Below are 20,658 nucleotides of genomic sequence, written 5' to 3'. Positions count from 1 at the left end.
TTCCATTTACCATCCCCTTCAGAAACTGCGACACTTCCAGGTAGAACTTGAAGAGGAAGCTGATGATGAGGGTCCTCTTGAACTCCACCCTCCCGCCCGGAGCTGAGCCTGGAAGGGTAACTTCATCCAGAACCAGCCTGCAAGCCGCATCCAACATCTCTTCATTCCAGGGCCTATGGGAACCAAAGAGAAGACACCTAGCTGACAACACTCATTACATCACAGGCTCACTCCTGTGTGAGACAAATAATAACAGTGGGATACAGGGAATAAGAGGACAAGCTCCACAGCTGGCCAACCCACAGTCCTTCACTCTCAAGGTGTCTGGCCCAGGCCCACCCCTTCCTCATCGGTAAGAGGAGAATGAGAGTAGAACTCACCTCCTGGAATGGTCATGAGAAAGAAATGACAGCTTGTGTTAAGTCCTTCGCTCAGCAGTAACTGACCCCTATATCACTAGAATGTTCACTGCATGCCTGGTCCTATTGTAAGCACCTTGTTTGTAGTCACTCATTTAATCCTATGAGGTGGGGATCATTACCACCCTTTGACGGATAAGGAAAGACACTGAGGCTCAGTAAGCTGACTGAGATCACAGAGTTCATTGGGGTTGACTGAGTTCATACTTTTAACCATTCTTCTTTGTTGGTAACCATTCTACTTTTGAAATGGTAACTGATAACCTAGTCAATGCTCCAGAAATATCAGCTATCAGTATTATCTAGAGAAACAAAAATCATGTAAGCAAATGACTTTAGCCATTTATTATAAGACAAACTCCAAAGAGTCTATTTTTTTTAATCATGGTAAATTATTTTCTCATGGTAGAAAATGAGTATTTTCTTATTTTGCTTACTGGTCTTAGTACTGGGAGATGGGTTCTCTCTTTCTTTCCTTCTCCATCTCCCTGCCCCCTGTCTGTCTGTCTCTCTCACACACCCCCACCCCCACACATGCACACACGCATGCAGACTACATGATGCCCACTTCAGAATTCACTATAATCAAAACACCTGAAATAATCATGAAATCTTACTGGAATTCCATGCCATTAAATAGGAAGGTAGTAAGCCTTTTTCTTCTCATAATCATGTGTCACCACACAAAGACCTGGAATATAAGGACAGGATGCCATACCTTCCAATGAGTTTCTGGCAGGAATTCTTTGCACAGACAGTGGTTGGACCAACACCTCCATATGAGATGCATAACTCTCGGATGATGCCATCTCCTTCTCCAAAAAAGACTCTCATTCCGGAATTGACTATGGCGAGCGCATTCTGTTGGCGCTGGGCTTGTCGGAAGCCTGACACAAATTCCCACTGAAGGCAAAAGGTAAGCAGCACATGTAGAACTACTGTGAGTGATAACAATGCGCTAAACGGTTTATGTGCCACCGCCTCACAGGCCCTTGTCACACTCTGTTGTGGGCCGCGCTGTATCCCCCAAAACTGATATATTAAAGTCCTAACCCCCAGGACTTCCGAATATGACAGTATTTAGAGATACGGTCTTTAAAGAGGTATTCAGAGTAAAATGAGTTAATTAGCGTGGGCTCTCAGCTAACGTGGTGGCGTCCTCATAAGAGTTAATTTGGACATAAACAGAGGGAAAACCATGTGAAGCCATAGGGAGAAGATGGTCATCTATGAGCCAAGGAGAGAAGCCTTTGAAGAAACCAATCTTGCTGACATCTTGATATCAGGCTTCTAGCCTTCGGAATTGTGAGAAAATAAAGTTCTATTGGTTAAGCCACTCAGCCTATGGTTCCTTATGACGGCAGCCCTAGCAAACTAGTACGCCCTTCAAGGCAGGCATGATTATTCCCATTTTACAGATGACAGATCTAAGCCTCAGCCTGATTCGGTGGTAAGTTCAGGTCACAGGTCCTGAAACCAGGATTCAGTCTTGAGTCTGAATTCACTTAGATTCCAAAGTCCCTCTTTCTGTTAAGTTCTGTTGGCAATGTTTTTTTTTTTTTTTTTTCAGCCTCTTTTAAACCCCAAGATATAGGTAGAGCATATTTTCAAGTCTTCTTTAGGGAAAAGCCTTATGGATCAAAGAATTGATAAAGATCTATAGGGAATAACTTTAGAGTTTGGGTTAGGTGGAGAAAGAGAGAGAGAGAGAATGATAGAGACAGAGTCTCAGGAGACAAAGGTCTCCTGTTTCTGGGAATGATCGGGGAGTACATAACACAAGTAAAAGGTGACTACTCACGAGTACTTAATCTTCCCTGTAAATAGTCAACACCTTTTCTTAACTCACCTATGTTGGAATTAACAAGCTGCAGACTCATGGTAAAAGCAGGAGACCCAAAGAAGGTTCTCACCTTCCTTGAGTGGGGTATGTTCACTGAGATCAGGATCTCTTCAGGCTTCAGATCTGCACTGGGGCACCTTCTGAGAAACTCCTCGTTTAAAGGAACCTGTCGTTTTCCTTCTGTGGAAAGAAATGACACTTTCCCTGGAATCTGTTCTGTTAAACAATAAAACTTTGGAAATAATTCTACCAAATAATCTGATGAAACTGGCTGTTTGGGAAAGGAAGTGTTCTTTCTATGCTTGGCAAATCTTTCTCCTACAATGGCATCTTGTATTTCTTCCAGACTAGGTCCCACCTGTTTTGTTGTTGTTGTTTTTGTTTGCTTGTTTGCTTGCTTATAAATGAAAATATCTAGCAAAGTGGCCCAGAGGCCACACAGAACAGGACATGAACAGTTTTCTTCCCAGACAGCAAAATTCATTTTGAGTTTTGTAAGCAGGCTGCAGATATTAATATCCCTCTTCGTATTCTGATCAAGTCACTCAACAAACACGTATTGTTTATAACCAGGAAACTACAAGATTCAGGAGTGAATAAATAAATTTCTTTTAAGGAATGTGTACTAGTGAGGTGCTGCCTTATTTTTTTTAATCTCTTTTTCCAGCACCCAAGGAATTTCTATTCTTCAATCTATACACTGGGAGAGGAACCACTTAAAGCTATAATGTAGTAGGACTTTAGGATGGAAGCTAAGAAGCTTTTGATATTTACATTCACATCACAAGATGTGTTTCTCATCATACGATTGTTTTAAAGGGATGTTACTTAAATATATAACTCTGAATACTAACCTTCCTCCTTAAGATAGTTTTGTAGGTATTTTGTAAGGTAATTTTGTAGGTATTTTGTAGGTATCTGTAAGATCGTAGGTACCTTAAGATAATTTTGTAGGTATTGTAGGTAATAATGCAGGTAATAGAAGGCTAGTCCATATTTTTAAATGAAAATAAAAACAGACTTATAAGGGACCAATTAGCAATAACTATTAACCAACTTGAAATAAGAGAAATCTACTAAAAGCCCTGGACTTTGTTTCAAAAACAAAACTCATATAAAATAGAATGGAGCCCCGCCATTTTCAACAAAAAAAGGTCTGTAGGCTTCCATCAATGAACAACAAAGTTTGAGCACACAAGATGACAGGGGTGCCATAACCCCCCTGTAACACCTGGAGAAAGTCTTCGACAAAGGGGCTCAGTAATTCTCAGCCACTATAGTTCTCTCTACTACTCAGGTCACAGTAGGACACTAACCAACATAAGCATGGTCAATGTCGGGTGACCAGTACAGGAAAAGACCTAGCATGCGGCCTCAAAAAGAAAGTGATGAGGACAGCGGAAGTGTAGGGAATTAGGAAAAGACCAGCCAAATTTCCAGCATTCAGAAAGGTGGGGAGAATTATTAATATTACAAAGAATAGTCATTTTCAAAACTGGACCTCTTTTCTCCCCAGGGAGAAAAGCAGATAAGAGGAGCAGGATTAATAATTTCCAAGAAGGAGCTGTCACTTACTTTTTGATAGCAAGTTGAGGGTACAGTTGCCCACGGCCAGGAGGGGATTCAGATCTGAATCTAGGTGCCTGCTCACGATATGGCCCCCTAAAGACTTTTAAAAATAATGGAATTATTTTCAATACCTGTTACAGAATTATAAAAACACAGGTGATAAAGTAAAGAGTAAGCAAGGTTTTGGAGAATTACTATATTTTGTCTGTTTAAATGAACAAAAAAATGTCATGATTTGCCAGAGACAGTCACCCGAGACATGTATGCCAGAGTTTACCATCATCGAATACATACGGCCATGTTCCTGATCTGAGATCCAGCCAGAGTTCGCAAATGCTTCAAGAGAGCTTGGTACATCCGTGTCTTCTCCTCTGGGAGGTTCTGGATTACTTCACCCAAGATGTACTTCACCTGAGTCAGGCTGAGGCCAGCACCTAAGGTCAGCTCTGAAATGAAATCATTTATAAATAATGCGGTGTGATCACTGCTGACCTGGAAATGTCATTAGACCAAAGTTGCAGACCGGGGATCTTTTCCCCAATACTTGCTGCCCTGCTTATTGATGGTAGTGGTGGTGGTGGTGGAGATCAGGGAGGTGATGGTGGTGGTGGTGGAGGTGATGGAGATGGTGATGGAGGTGATGGGGGTGGTGGTGGTGATGGAGGTGGAAGTGGTGGTGGTGGTGGAGGTGATGGTTGTGATGGAGCTTGTGTGTTAATGGAGGTGGTGGTGGGGGTGGTGATGGAGGTGGTGAGGAAGGTGTAGTGGTGATGGTAGCAGTGGGAGTGCGAATGGTGGTGATGGTGGTGGCAAACGTAGAGGTGGTAGTAGTGATGAAGGTGATGTAGGCTAAATGTTTCTACTATACCGAATGCTTCATAGAGTCTCCTTGACTCCTAAGAAATCTTTAAGAGAATAGCCCCATTTCACTGATGAAGAAACTGAGATTCAGAACCTGACTATGTTCTCAGAGCTAATATGTGAAATAGTCAAGAATTAGACTCCAGGGCTAGGCTCCAAACCCACATTTACATTACCTCTCATCATTGTCATTAAGTCAATTTCCTTTGTGGGATCAGATGAGCCAAGCTGTAAGCTGCTCAATACATAAACTTACTCTCCTTCCTCCTGTGCTTCTGGAGAGCAGAGACTGGGTTCTACTCATATTTATCTTCTATCCAGCACTAAGCACAACACTCTTCATTGAATAGTTGTCACATGTCTCTGATATGGCAGAAGAAAGTTTTTCAGTAGACTCTGCAGACAATTAGTATTTCTTGTAACTATGGAGAATTCTTCCCTGGGTCTCCTCCAGAATGTTATCATTTTTATAAGGAGAGAATCTCTGTATATTATAATTAGGAATAATTCTTTTTCTGCTTGTCCACTGGACAAAGGACAAAAATCGATTACCGAATGCAAACTAAGAAAAGAGGGACCATAAGAACTCACCATTCTGTGAACAGTTTGCAAAATTCAGTTCCTCAATTCCATCGGGAGAAATTATAACTGGGTGAAAGACACCCTTAAATTTCATTTCAGGACCTAAAGGATTAGACAAAAACAAATTTTGAAATTGTGATTAAAAGTGATTATCTTTGGGTACCTGGGTGCCTCGGTCAGTTAAGTGCCTGACTCTTGGCTTTGGCTCAGCTCAGGTCACGATCTCAGGGTCGTGAGATCGAGCCCCATGTGGGACTCTGCACTGGGCGTGGAGCCTTTTAAGATTCTCTTCTCTCCCTCTCCCTCTGCCTCCCCTCCCCTGCTCACACACTATCACTCTCTCTCTCTCTCTCAAAAGAAAAAAAAGTGATTATCTTTAAATATGTAAAAATTACATTATCTTTCCATTGGTCTGTTCATTGCCAAATCACCCAGAGACAGGCCAGATGGACTTCCATTGAACTCGGAGGACTCTTTGAACTCGTCAGCTTGAAGCATCGGCTGACTAGTGTGAGAAGACTTGTGGCGTACTCAAAATTCTCTGGGAGGAGTCTGGGAGTCTCCTCAGAGAAGAAGGAAGTCAAACTGAGTTCACAACAGACCCAATAGGAAGACCCTGTAACTGCAGTGTAAGAAAACCATTTCATATCTATCAGGATACCACTGAAAGAGGAAACAAAGAGCGACTTCAAATATGAGCCCAAGATTAGTCGCCACATGGAAGGAAAGGACAGCTGTCACCGGAACTGCTACTTCTGTGCTGTTATGAAGCGGATCTCCTGGGTGTAACTCTATGCACTGCTCTGATTCCGGGCAATAGGAATTTACTTACGTAATGGAAGTTATGAAAGTCTCTTGAGCAATCCCAAGAGTCAAGTCCAAACTATTAAAAGTGCTTTTTCAGACTGTTTTTCCTGAGAACATGAACATGAGGTTCTTTCTTCCAAAGTCCTTTTCCTCATTTCCCTCAGAAGAGGTCCCTGGGGTTCTACATACCTACAGAGGTGTTCCCCATGACAACAGGAGCCTGAGGGTAGTTGAATTTCGTTTCTAGAAGTTCCGTCAGGGTCGTTGGAGAAATCCATGTCATTCTATCACCAACAAAAATCCTGGTCCCTTGTGGTTGTTTCTCAGCCATTATCTGTTAAATCAGCAAGAGGGATTCGAGATCATCACATCACATGACAACATTTCCACCTGTTTCTGCCCCATTTTGATAGGAAACAAAGAAAGGAAATAGAGATCTTTTTTAAAAAAGAAAATAAAAGTGACCTAAAAGTAAAGCTTTACTAAGCATTCAGAGTTCAGATTAAACATATAAAAGTATTTTATTCCTTCTGGACACTGTTCTCCTATATCTAACTTTGCTGCTTGTGTATCTTCAAGGAATTCATTTCAATGTTTAAAAATATTTTAATATGCTTAATTATGTCAAACCTTCATTCTATGGAAGAATAAACTTCAACAAAGCTAGAAGTAGAAAACATATCTACATTTATAGAAGTTGTGATGACATTTTCTTATAGATACAATCTGCTACTTTTAACCATCAACTATCTTTAGAGCTTGGGTTAAGAATGGCAGATGGATGTTACCTATTTGCCAAGCAGCTTCCAAGAGGATCCATAAGCAAACATCCTTCCTAAATATCTCACCATGAATTCCTCTAGAATGAGCTCAACTTTGCCTTACCATTAGCTCTGGAGGAAATATCAATTCTTGAGTTGGATCCAATGGCAGAAACTCCTCTTCTGAGAAGAGTTTTGCACTTGTCTTAAAAAAAAGAAAAGAAAAGAAAGTAACAGGAGTTATTGTCACCAGGCAACTTAACTACTTTAAATCCTTTGTGGAATGAGCTGAGGAGAAGACATACAGCAGACAGAAACAAAGCCAACTGGCAGCCACAGTCTCTGGGTTCTAAGTCAAGGGCTCTAACAAAGACCTAGTTATTAGCAACTCAGTGCAAATGTCAATGGTCCTCCAAAGCTCAACTTCCTGCATGTTCTCTTTGCAGTCTGGGAAAGCAGAGGAGGCACCAGCAGCTGAGAACAAGAGTGTTTCTCCAAATTCCCACCCATCACTTCTCCCTCTGCCAGTTCTTCCATTTCCCTAATGTCTTCATTTTGCTTGGCTGGTCCTTGAAAAAGGTTTTTAAAAACTAAGAGACATTAAGGGATCAATATGTTTTTTCTCCTATGAATAGTTGTATTTGGACCAGAATAATATCTGGAATGAAGAATGAAGTTTAGGATAGGTTTTTTTTTTTTTTTTTTTTTTGGATGAAGATGGAGAATGGAGGGGGGGTCATGTTGAAATCCCTCAAATGAGTCAACTTAGGCAGCCATTTATTCTTCCTAAAAGTAAGTTGGTTTCTGTTCATGTCCTGAGAAAACTTTAACAAAAAATTTAGAACTCACTGACCTTATTTCCTTCTTCAAATTCTGTTAATTCATTTATTCCTTGATCCAGACAGCAAACCCCATTTTCTTTACCTTGACAGCAGCCAGAAGTCTAGAGGGTAAAAAAACAAATAATCAAGAATTTATTGCTGATTCTACTAAGTATTTTTTCAGCTTTCTTGAGATAAAGCTGACAAATAAAATTGTATATTTAAAGTGCACAATATGGGGATGCCTGGGTGGTTCAGTTGGTTAAGCATCTGCCTTTGGCTCAGGTCATGACCCCCAGGTCCTGGAATCAACTCCCGTGTCAGGATCCCTGCTCGGTGGAGAGCCTGCTTCTCCCTTTCCTGCCACTCCCCCTGCTTGTGCTCTCTCTCTCTCTCTCTCTGATAAATAAATAAATAAAATCTCTATAAAAATAAAGCACACAATGTGATTGCTTTACATATGCATACCTTGTTAAATGATTACCACAATCAGTTTGATAAACACACCCATCATCTCACACAATTACCGTCTTGCATGCATGTGTTGTGAGAATACTTAAGGTCAACTCTCTTAGCAAATTTCAAGTACACAACACAATTTTATTAACTATAGTCACCGTGCTGCAAATTAGATTCCCAGAGCTTACTCGTCTTATAACTAAAGGCTCGTGCCCTTTAACTACCATCTCTCATTCTCCCAGTCCCTGACCCTGGCAACCACAATTGCGCTCTGTTGCTCTGAGTTCAACTTTTTTCTTTTTTACTTTCTGCATATATGTGAGGTCATACAGTATTTGTCTTCCTCTATCTGGCTAATTTCACTTAGTGTAATGTCCTCTAGATTCACCCATGTTCTTGCAAATGGGAGGATTTCCCACCTTCTCATGGCTGAATAATATTTGTGTGTGTGTACATTAATCTGTTGATGGGCACTTAGGTTATTTCCTTTTAGTGAATAATGCTGCAATGAATATGGGAGTTCAGATATCTCTTTGAGGGTACTAATTTCATTTCCTTTGGATATATACCCAGAAGTGGCATTGTTGGATCCTATGGTAGTTCTATATTTAATTTTTTGAGGAAATTCCACATTGTTTTCCACAGTGCCTATACCAATTTACTTTCCCATGAACAGTGAACAAGGATACCCTTTTCTTCGTATCCTTGCCAACATTTAACTTTTGACGTTTTGATAACAGCCATCCTAACATGTGTGAGGTATCTCACTGTGGTTTTGATTAGCATTTTCCTGCTGACTAGTGATGTTTGGTATTTTCAGGTACCTGTTGACCATCTGTATGTCTTTTTAAAAAAAATTTCTATTCAATGTTTGCCCATTTTTAAATCAAATTACTCTTTTTTGCTACTGAATGCATTAGTTCCTTATATAATTAGATATTAACTCCCTATGGTTAATGGTTTGCAAATATCTTCTCCCATTGTGTAGGCTGCTTTTGCATTTAATTGATTGCCTCCTTCACGGTGCAGAAGATTTTCGTTTGAGAGATAACCCTTGCTTATTTTTCCTTTTGTTTCCTGTGCTTTTCATATCCAAAAAATCATTGCCAAGACCAATGTCAAGGAGTTTTTTCCCCTGTTTTATTCTAGGAGTTTTATGGTTTCAGGTCTTACAGTTAAGTCTTTAATACATTTTGAGTTCATCTATGAGTGGTATAAGGAGAGGTGCAATTCATTCAGGTTTCCCCAAGCCATTTATTGAAGAGACTACCCTTTCTTTTTTTTTTTTTTTAAAGATTTTATTTATTTATTTGACAGAGAGAGATCACAAGTAGACAGAGAGGCAGGCAGAGAGAGAGAGGGAAGCAGGCTCCCTGCTGAGCAGAGAGCCCGATGTGGGACTCGATCCCAGGACCCTGAGATCATGACCTGAGCCGAAGGCAGCGGCTTAACCCACTGAGCTACCCAGGCGCCCGAGACTATCCTTTCATCATTGTGTTCCTGGCTTCACTGTCAAAGATTAGTTGACTGTGTAGGCATGAGTTTATACCTGAGCTTTCAATTCTGTTCCACCGGTCTGTGGGTCTGTTTTATACCAGTGCCATATCGTTTCAATTGTCATAGCTTTGTGAAATAGTTTGAAAACAGGATCTGTGATGCATCCAGTTTTGTTTTTTCTCAAAATTGCCTAGCCAATTTAGGGTCTTTTTTGGTTACATGCAAATATTAGGATTTTTTTTCTATTTCTGTGAAAAATGCTAATGGAATTTTCTTAGGGATTGCATCGACTCTGTAGATTGCTTTGGTAGTATGGACATTTTAACAGTATTAATTCTTCCAATCCATGAACATGGGATATCTTTCCATTTATTTCTGTCTTCCTCAATTTCTTTCAACATTGTCTTATAGTTTTCAGTGTATAGATCTTTCACTCCCTTGGTTAAATTTATTCTTAAGTATTTTATTGTTATCGATGCTATTATAAATAGGATTGTTTTCTTAATCTTTCTGATAGCTTGTTAGTATATAGCAACACAACTGAGTTTTGTATGTTGATTTTATATCCTGCAACTCTACTAAATTCATTGATTAGTTCTAACAATTTTTTTGGTGGAGTCTTCAGGGTTTTCTATATATAAAGTCATGTGCATGGAAAATTTTACTCCTTTCTTCCCAATTTTGATGCCTATTATTTCTTTTTCTTGCCTAATTGTTTGGCCAGGACTTCTGGTACTATGTTGAACAGAAGTGGCAAGAGTGGGCATCCTTGTCTTGTTCTTGATTCCATTCATTGTATTCTTCGGCTCCAGAATTTCTGCTTGCCTGTAATTATTTCTATCTCTGTCAAACTTCTCATTTAGTTCATGTGTTGTTTTCCTGATCTTGCTGAATTATCTTTCTGTGTTTTCTTGTTGCTCATGGTTAGTTGGATCCATGTTCTACTGATGCCCTCTCAGAGCCCTGGCTTCTCTCCTCCCACCCTTTCCTGCCCCCAGATTGTGCATCACTCCTCAGTATTCTGGATGAGGTGAGAAAGAAGTGGGCCTCTTTGGCAGTGTCCACACAGCTGGGGAAGCCAGATACCCACTCACATGAGAACGTGAAAACATTCCCTCATGGGGTAAAAATCAGGAGCCAAGAAGGTCTGACTTGGCACTGAACTATGCCACCTTGTGGGAAGGATAATGCAGATAGAGTGAAACAGTTTCTTTCACTCTCTTCAGTATATATAGTCTTGGATTTACTGTTGTTGTTGTTCCACTGGTGTGATGGGATTTCTCCACTGGACTCCTGGACTTATCCTTAAATCACTCTTATCCAGGAGTGAGTGTCAAAATTGGTGTTCTTTGGGAACAAGAGAGTAGAAAACTCCCGTTTCACTGTGTTGCTGATGTTACTCCTCTATTGCCTAAATCTTGATTCAAGCTTGGTACCTGGTCCTCACCTAGAAGGAAAAGCAGCTGGTCCAGCCTCAGGTGGAGCTGGTCTTCTGGGGTGAGTTGCTAAAGTTGGAGATGAAATGCAAACACTAGGCAGGAAGCAAAGTTCCCTCTACTAACAATTAAATAAAACAGGTGACTACCAGCTGAAACATAATACAGAATCAATACTGCTAAATGCTAATAAAAAAGAACCATGTGTATGTAAACATATCCATACCAACTTCTAATAAAAAAAGTCTAAGGTTTTGAGAAAATTTGAATAGTAGTGACTATTCAACAAGCTAAAATATGTAAAAATCTTATAACAAGGTCTGGCACTCAGCAATAAATATTAACAATATTAATATTTAACATTTTATTAATGATAGATATTAACAATTACTATGGCTATCACTTGGTTCTTATTTATGATTACATATTGATTTTATAGTTGAGTCCAAAGGGCAATCTTCTGTCCCTCATTTCCAGATTGTTTGTTCACTTATTCATGCAACAGATAGTGAACAAGTAGCTATTCAATAAGTGCATGGGACCCAGCCCTGCAGACACACAGACCCTGCTGTCAAGCAGCCCATTGTCTGATGGGAGAGATGGGAGAGCAAATGGGAGTGAAACCATGGTGTGACCACTGCTGTGCCAGGAGTATGTACAGAGGGCTGCAGGAGCAACAGGCGTGTGGGGGTGGGCAGGGCACCCGACACAAACAGTTAAGGGAAAACCCCTCAAAACAATGACCCACAGCCAGTATCAAAGTGCATAGGTGCTCATTATGGGATTCTCCAGGCAAGCTCAATGGATGAGAGCAAACACCTGCCCAAGATCAAATAACAAAGAGCAATTACAGAGCCTGAGATAAGAAGGGGCCTTGTATTAGTAACAATGGCTGTTTCCCTAGTCACTTCTGGTAACCCCTCTGAAGGGCTCCACACTCAGTAGAAAGTCTGCTTAAGATTCTCTCTAAGAAGAAGAAAGGGAGAGAGGAGAAGAAGGTATGCTGGAGCAAATTATAGCAGAGAATTTCCCTAATTTGGCAAAGGGAACAAGCATCAAAATTCAGGAGGCGCAGAGAACCCCCCTCAAAATCAATAAAAATAGGCCAACACCCCATCATCTAATAGTAAAACTTACAAGTCTAAGTGACAAAGAGAAAATCCTGAAAGCAGCTTGGGACAAGAGGTCTGTAACCTACAATAGTAGAAATATTAGACTGGCAGCAGACCTATCCACAGAGACCTGGCAGGACAGAAAGGACTGGCATGATATATTCAGAGCACTAAATGAGAAAAATATGCAGCCAAGAATACTATATCCAGCTAGGCTGTCATTGAAAATAGGAGAGATAAAAAGATTCCAGAACAAACAAAAATGAAAGGAATTTGCAAACACCAAACCAGCCCTATAGGAAATATTGAAAGGGGTCCTCTAAGCAAAGAGAGAGCCTAAAAGTAACAGACCAGAAAGGAACAAAGACAATATACAGTAACAGTCACCTTACAGACAATACAATGGCACTAAATTCATATCTTTCAATAGTTACCCTGAATGTAAATGGGCTAAGTGCCCCAATCAAAAGACACAGGGGTATCAGAATGGGTAAAAAAAAAAAAAAGACCCACTGATATGCTGTTTACAAGAAACTAATTTTAGACCCAAAGACACCTCTAGATTTAAAGTGACAAGGTGAAAAACAATTTACCATGCTAATAGACATCAAAAGAAAGCTGGGGTGGCAATCCTTATATCAGATAAATTAGATTTTAAGCCAAAGACTATAATAAGAGATGAGAAAGGACATTATATCATACTTAAAGAGTCTGTCCAACAAGAAGATCTAACAATTTTAAATATCTATGCCCCTAACATGGGAGCAGCCAATTATATAAACCAGTTAATAACAAAATCAAAGAAACATATTGACAATAATACAATAATAGTAGGGGACTTTAACAGCGCCCCCCCCCCCCCTCACTGAGATGGACAGACCACCTAAGCAAAAGATCAGCAAGGAAATAAAGGCTTTAAATGACACACTGGACCAGAAGGACATCACAGATATATTGAGAACATTCCAACCCAAAGCAACAGAATACACATTGTTCTCTTGTGCACATGGAGCATTCTCTGGAATAGATCACATCCTGGGTCACAAATCAGGTCTCAACTGGTACCAAAAGATTGGGATCATTCCCTGCATATTTTCAGACCACAGTGCTCTGAAACTAGAACTCAACCATAAGAGGAAAGTTGAAAACAACCCAAATGCATGAAGGCTAAAGGGCATCCTACTAAAGAATGATTGGGTCAACCAGGAAATTAAAGAATTTTAAAAATTCATGGAAACAAATGAAAATGAAAACACAACTGTTCAAAATCTTTGGGATGCAGCAAAGGTGGTCCTGAGACAAAAGTACATAACAATACAAGCCTTTCTCAAGAAACAAGAAAGGTCTCAAGTACATATCCTAACCCTATACCTAAAGAAGCTGAAAAAAGAACAGCAAAGAAAGCCTAAACTCAGCAGGAGAAGAGAAATTGTAAATATCAAAGCAGAAATCAATGAAACAGAATCCAAAAGAACAGCAGAACAAATCAACGAAACTAGGAGCTGGTTCTTTTTTTTTTTTTTTTTTTAATTTTTTTATTTTTTCAGCATAACAGTATTCATTATTTTTGCACCACACCCAGTGCTCCATGCAATCCGTGCCCTCTACAATACCCACCACCTGGTGCCCCCAACCTCCCACCCCCCACCCCTTCAAAATTCTCAGATCGTTTTTCAGAGTCCATAGTCTCTCATGGTTCACCTCCCCTTCCAATTTCCCTCAACTCCCTTCTCCTCTCCATCTCCCCTTGTCCTCCATGCTATTTGTTATGCTCCACAAATAAGTGAAACCATATGATAATTGACTCTCTCTGCTTGACTTATTTCACTCAGCATAATCTCTTCCAGTCCCGTAGGAGCTGGTTCTTTGAAAGAATTAATAAGAATGATAAACCCCTGGCCAGAATTATCAAAAAGAAAAGGGAAAGGACCCAAATAAATAAAATCATGAATGAAAGAGGAGAGATCATAACCAATACCAAAGAAATACAAATAATTATAAGAACATATTATGAGCAAATATACACCAGCAAATTTGACATTCTGGAAGAAATAGCTGCATTCCTAGAGACATATAAACTACTAAAACTGAACCAGAAAGAAACAGAAAACCTGAACAGACCCATAACCAGTAAGGAGATTGAAGCAGTCATCAAAAATCTCCCAACAAACAAGAGCCCAGGGCCTGACAGCTTCACAGGGGAATTCTACCAAACATTTAAAGAAGAATTAATACCCATTCTCCTGAAACTGTTTGAAAAAATAGAAAAAATAGAAATGAAAAAATAGAAAATAGAAAATAGAAAACTTCCAAACTCATTTTATGAGGCCAGCATTACCTTGATCCCCAAACCAGACAAAGGCCCCATCAGAAAGGAGGATTACAGACTAATATCCTAGATGAACATGGATACAAAAATTCTCATCAAAATACTTTGGGGGAAATTGGAGGGGGAGACAAACCATGAAAGACTGTGGACTCTGAAAAACAATCTGAGGTTTTGGAGGGGTGGGGGGTGGGAGGTTGGGTAAGCCTGGTGGTGGGAATTATGGAAGGCACATATTGCATAGAGCACTGGGTGTAGTGCATAAATAATGAGTTCTGTAACACTGAAAATAAATTTAAAAAATAGGGGCATCTGGGTGGCTCAGTGGGTTAAAGCCTCTGCCTTCGGCTCAGGTCATGATCCCAGGGTCCTGGGATCAAGACGTGCATCGGGCTCTCTGCTCAGCGGGGAGCTTGCTTCCCTTCCTCTTTCTCTGCCTGCCTTTCTGCCTACTTGTGAACTCTGTCTATCAAACAAATAAATAAAATCTTTAAAAATAAATAAATAAATAAGAATTAAAAAAAAAACTTAAAAAAAAAACAAACTAGCCAATAGGATTTAACAGTACATTAAAAGGATTATTCACCATGACCAAGTGGGATTTATTCCTAGGCTGCAAGGTTGGTTCAACATCTGCAAATCAATCAATGTGATACAATTCATTAATAAAAGAAGGAACAAGAACCATATGATACTCTCAATAGATGCTGAAAAGTTATTTGACAAAGTACAACATCCTTTCTTGATCAAAACTCTTCACAGTGTAGGGATAGAGGATACATACCTCAATATCATAAAAGCTATCTATGAAAAACCCACAGCGAATGTCATTCTCAATGGGGAAAAACTGAGAACTTTGTCCCTAAGGTCAGGAAAATGGCAAGGCTATTCACTATCATCACTGCTATTCAACATAGTACTGGAAGTCCTAGCCTCAGCAATCAGACAACAAAAAGAAATAAAAGGCATCCGAATCAGCAAAGAAGAAGTCAAAATCTCACTCTTTGCAGATGATATGATACTTTGTGTGGAAAACCCAAAAGACTCCACTCCAAAATTGCTAGAACTCATATAGGAATTCAGTAAAGTGTCAGGACATAAAATCAGTGCACAGAAATCAGTTGCATTTCTTTTCTTTTTTTAAAAAAATTTTTAAAAGGATTTTATTTATTTGACAGAGAGATCACAAGTAGATAGAGAGCCAGGTGCGGGGAGGGGGGAACAGGCTCCCCACTGAGGAGAAAGCCCGATGTGGGGCTTGATCTCAGGACCCTAAGATCATGACCTGAGCTGAAGGCAGAGGCTTAACCCACTGAGCCACCCAGGTGCCCCCAGTTGCATTTCTATAACCCAACAGCAAGACAGAAGAAAGAGAAATTAAGGAGTTGATCCCATTTGTAATTGTATCCAAAACAGTAAGATACCTAGGAATAAACCCATCCAAAGAGGCAAAGAATCTGTACTCAGAAAACTATAAAGTACTCATGAAAGAAATTGAGGAAGACACAAAGAAATGGAAAAATGTTCCATGCTCATGGATTGGAAGAACAAATATTGTAAAAATGTCTATACTACCTAAAGCAATCTATACATTTAATGCAATCCCTATCAAAATACCATCAATTTTTTCAAAGAAATGGAACAAATAATTCTAAAATTTATATGGAAACAGAAAAGACCCTGAAAGCCAGAGGAACATTGAAAAAGAAAACCAAAGTTGGTGGCATCACAATTCCAGACTTCAAGCTCTATTACAAAGCTGTAATCATCATGACAGTATGGCACTGGCACAAAAACAGACACATAGATCAATGGAACAGAATAGAGAGGCCATAAATGGACCCTCAACTCTATGGTGAACTAATTTTCGATAAAGTAGGAAAGAATGTCCAATGGAAAAAAGACAGTCTCTTCAACAAGTGGTGCTTGGAAAATTGGACAGCCACATGAAGAATAATGAAACTGGACCATTTCCTTAAACCACACACAAAAATGGACTCAAAATGGATGAAAGACCTCAATGTGAGACAGGAATCCATCAAAATCCTTGAGGAGAACACAGGCAGCAACCTCTTCGACATCAGCCATAGCAACTTCTTCCTAGAAACATCACCAAAGGCAAGGGAAGCAAGGGCAAAAATGAACTATTGGGACTTCATCAAGATCAAAAGCTTTTGCACAGCAAAGGAAACAGTCAACAAAACCAAAAGACAACGGACAGAATGGGAGGAGATATTTGCAAATGACATATCAGATAAAGGGCTCATATCCAAAATCTATAAAGAACTTCTCAAACTCAACACCCAAAGAACAAATAATCCAATCAAGAAATGGGCAGAAGACATGAACAGACATTTCTGCAAAGAAGATATCCAAATGGCCAACGGACTCATGAGAAAGTGCTCCACTTCACTCAGCATCAGGTAAATACAAATCAAAACTTCAATGAGATACCACCTCACACTAGTCAGAATGGCTAAAATTAACAAATCAGGAAACGACAGATTTTGGAGGGTGTGGAGAAAGGAGAACCCTCCTGCACTGTTGGTGGGAATGCAATCTGGTGCAGCTACTCTGGAAAACAGAATGGAGGTTCCTCAAAAAGCTGAAAATAGAGCTACCCTATGACCCAGCAATCACACTACTCGATATTTACCCTAAAGATACAACTGTAGTGATCTGAAGGGGCACGTGTACCCAAATGTTTATAGCAGCAATGTCCACAATAGCCAAACTATGGAAAGAGCCTAAATGTCCATTGACAGATGAATGAATAAAGAAGATGTGGTGTACACACACACACACACACACACACACACACACACACACAATGGAATACTATGCAGCCATCAAAAATTGAAATCTTGCCATTTGCAATGACACGGAAAGAACTAGATGGTATTATGCTAAGCAAAATAAGTCAATCAGAGAAAGACAATTATCATATTATCTCTCTGATATGAGGAAATTAAGAGGCAGGGCGAGGTGTTGTGGGAGGTAGAGAGGGAAAAAAAATGAAACAAGATAGGACTGGGGAGGGAGCAAACCGTAAGAGACTCTTAATCTCAGGAAACAAACTGAGGGTTGGTGGGGGGTGGGGGTGGGGAGGGATAAGGTGCCTGGGTTATGGACATTGGGGAGGATATGTGCTATGGTGAGTGCTGTGGAATGTGTAAGCTTGATGATTCACAGACCTGTACCCCTGGGGGAAATAATACATTATATGTTAATAATAAATAAATAAAGTCTCTCTGCCTTTCCCTTTGTCCCTCCCTCCTACCACACTCAATCTCTCTCTCTCTCTCTCAAATAAATAAATAAATAAAATCTTTTTTTAAAAAATTCCTTTCTACTTACTTTACAGAAAGTCTTGCATGCATCAATTATGGGCCTATATCCAGTGCAACGGCATAGGTTACCTGAAGGAGAAAAACTCAACTGTATTACTCAACTAACCTAGAGAGAGGTACAGTCTGCCAAGTGCATGATGAAAGTAAGAACCCCCATCCAAGAAGAAGAACCCGTTGGACATTTCAGTCTATGTAATGTACAAAGTCTGATTTTTTTCATCAGCAACTTGGGATATTAGGTTGAGGGTTCTGAAGTAGAGCTGAACAACCCAGTTATTTGTGTTTTCTCTCTGTAAACAGTTTCATATCTTCTGCTTATGATAGGTGATCAAGGAACACAGTGATTTCAAGCTAAAAACTTGGTCTACAGGCACATTCAAGAGCTAAGCTTCAGCTGATAGATCAAAGACTTTTTGTAGTAGCAAAGGCAATTATTAAACTTCAGAAACAACCGGGCTCACATTTATAACAAATCATTAGGGCAGCATTTCTCTCACAGTGGTCCATAGCCCACATTCACCCCACACCCCCAAATCTGAAGTCTTATTAAAAAAATAAAGCCAATCTGAAGCAAGCTATCTGGGGTTTAATCCCTGGAACCTTCACTCTTTACAAATTCCACCATGGAAGTCTTAAGCACTGTAAAATCTGAAAACCCCTTGTTCACATTATAAATAGCCATGAGATCAAATGCGTAATGGGATCTAAAGGAAATCAGGCAAGAGACAGTTCACGTGCTGCATCTCTCCTTCCTACTTCCATTTGCTCTGCCTCCATGTGTGCGGGAGAGCTAGACTCACGAGCTCTACCCTCGTGTTCTCTGGCAGGGAAACAGGGTCCTTGGGAGGCAGGAGATGGACAGATAGATCCATGGACAGTTTCACTGGGATCTGGGAGGCTATTATTTTAAAAATGTGTTTAGAATCTTGTAAATGAAGACTTCCTGCATCCACACACACACTGAGCTGCTGAACTTGGTAAAATCACTCTAGACTGGATACAGTTATTTGAAATAAGTATCACCAGAAGATCTCAGTCTCTTTGATCTCATAGTGTATTCATCCGAGTCCTCTGATAGCTAATGGGATCCTGAGAGCACCCCTCCCTGCGAGAGAGTGATGGGAGAGAGTGGCATGTGGAGAAAGCTGGACCCTTTCCAAGAGTAAATGAATAAATGGGCTTTCTCATGTTTGTAAAAATAAGCAAATACGGGCACCCGGGTTGCTCAGTGGGTTGAGCATCTGCCTTCAGCTCAGGTCATGACCTCAGGGTCCCGGGATTGAGCCCCACATCAGGTTCTCTGCTCAGCGGGGTGTCTCCCTTCTCCCTCTGCCTGCTTCTCCCTCTCCTTCTGCCACTCCCCCTGTTTGTGCTCTCTCTCTCAAATAAATAAATAAAATCTTAAAAAAAAATAAGAGAATGGTAAAAAAGGGAGGGAGGAGACTTTAAAAAAAAGATTTTATTTATTTATTTGAGAGAAAGAGACAGACAGAGAGAGCATGCGCGGGGGGACAGGAAAGATGGACTGAGCCACCCAGGCAGGGAGGAGACTTTTTTAAATCAAGAGAGACAAGAAATTATCAGCCAAGGGAAATGTGTGGATCTTGTCTGAATCCTGATTTGGACAAAGTAATTCTTCCACTTATTGGTGGTACAACTTTAAATAAATTCTTCTCTCTAAACCTCAGTTTCTCCATGTATGACGTGGGGATAGTAACAATGCTTACCTTGCACAGGTATCATGAAGAGTAAATGAGACGATCTTTGTACAGCATGAATATAGCACGTGGCACACAGTGAGTGTCTACCGTCACCTTTGACCATCGCCATTATTTAAAAACAAAAGCACATGTATATATAACCTACCACCAAGGGCTTCCGTTATCTGCTCCAGAGAAGGCTCTGGATGGTTCCTCAGCAATGTGTAGATGGACATCACCATTCCAGGGGTGCAGAACCCACACTGCGTGCCGTGACACTTGGCTATCCTCTCCTGGAAGCACAGTAATATTAGAAATGCAGAATCTTGGGCCCTACCCTAGACCCACCGGATCAGAACCTGCACTCTGACAAGATCCCTGGACAACCTGTTTGCACAAAAAACTGGAGAAGAGGTCCTGGAAAATCCTTCTCATCCCAGGTGTCTCCTTTTCTCAGACTGGGTGGCTGTGATTACTGGTCCTCACCTTTCATTAAAGGCTCTCAGCCTTTGGAATCACCAGGGGAATTTAAAATTTCCAAGGGCCAGGAAGCAGCCCAGACCAAGAGCACAGACTGGTATTTTTTAGATTCCGCGGTGGTTTCAATACATAATCCAGAATGGGAATCACGGAAATAAGGCTCACCCCCTTTAAGTCCCTCAGAGAAGTGAAGCAAATTGTGCGCATGTTGACAAAACCGAACCAAGCCAAACCCCCGAGTGCCTTGTAGCTGCTCATGATTACCCTATCACTTCAGCACACAGGAGTTCGCAAAGTGCAGCCATTAATCCACAAAACAGTCAAGAGGGAAACACTGCCTCTTTCCCTCCCAGAATTTTCTCTTCGGAGTCTAACTTCAAAGGCGCTGCCCCATTATGGAAGCTGTCTTCAGGCTCCACTGTAACCCCAGGAGCTCAGCAGCAGCTACTAAATGAAATGCTGTCTCACAGCCGTGAACTGCCTCCTCTCACACGAGCACCCAGGCAGGATTTGCTCCCTCTAGGTAATGAGGTTTCACAGGACATAGACAGGACCCGACATTCCTCAAGCCCAGGGAACGTGAAGTGTGGTTATTCTCTATGTTGCCCCTATCTTTTCCCTCTTTGGTCCTCTCC

The 20,658-nt window shown here is 40.6% G+C and overlaps 1 protein-coding gene across 1 annotated transcript in view; it reads right to left on the bottom strand.

Moving 5' to 3' along the window:
- Positions 1–20,658, bottom strand: part of AOX1 (aldehyde oxidase 1) — an 81,752-nt gene that overhangs the window by 47,020 nt on the left and 14,074 nt on the right. Inside the window, exons 5-15 of the mRNA XM_047720684.1 lie at positions 19,710–19,836; positions 17,851–17,912; positions 7,696–7,785; positions 6,967–7,047; positions 6,271–6,415; positions 5,284–5,376; positions 4,126–4,277; positions 3,838–3,931; positions 2,333–2,442; positions 1,138–1,322; positions 11–173 (exon numbers count right to left, since the gene is read on the bottom strand). Of these exons, the coding sequence (XP_047576640.1) occupies positions 11–173; positions 1,138–1,322; positions 2,333–2,442; positions 3,838–3,931; positions 4,126–4,277; positions 5,284–5,376; positions 6,271–6,415; positions 6,967–7,047; positions 7,696–7,785; positions 17,851–17,912; positions 19,710–19,836 (1,302 nt within the window). The remainder of the gene's footprint in view (positions 1–10; positions 174–1,137; positions 1,323–2,332; positions 2,443–3,837; positions 3,932–4,125; positions 4,278–5,283; positions 5,377–6,270; positions 6,416–6,966; positions 7,048–7,695; positions 7,786–17,850; positions 17,913–19,709; positions 19,837–20,658) is intronic.

Source organism: Lutra lutra, chromosome 3 (assembly GCF_902655055.1).
Source record: "Lutra lutra chromosome 3, mLutLut1.2, whole genome shotgun sequence".
Lineage (NCBI taxonomy): Eukaryota > Metazoa > Chordata > Mammalia > Carnivora > Mustelidae > Lutra > Lutra lutra.
Note: the sequence above shows the minus strand (reverse complement) of the source record. Positions and strands in the feature narration are given on the sequence as shown.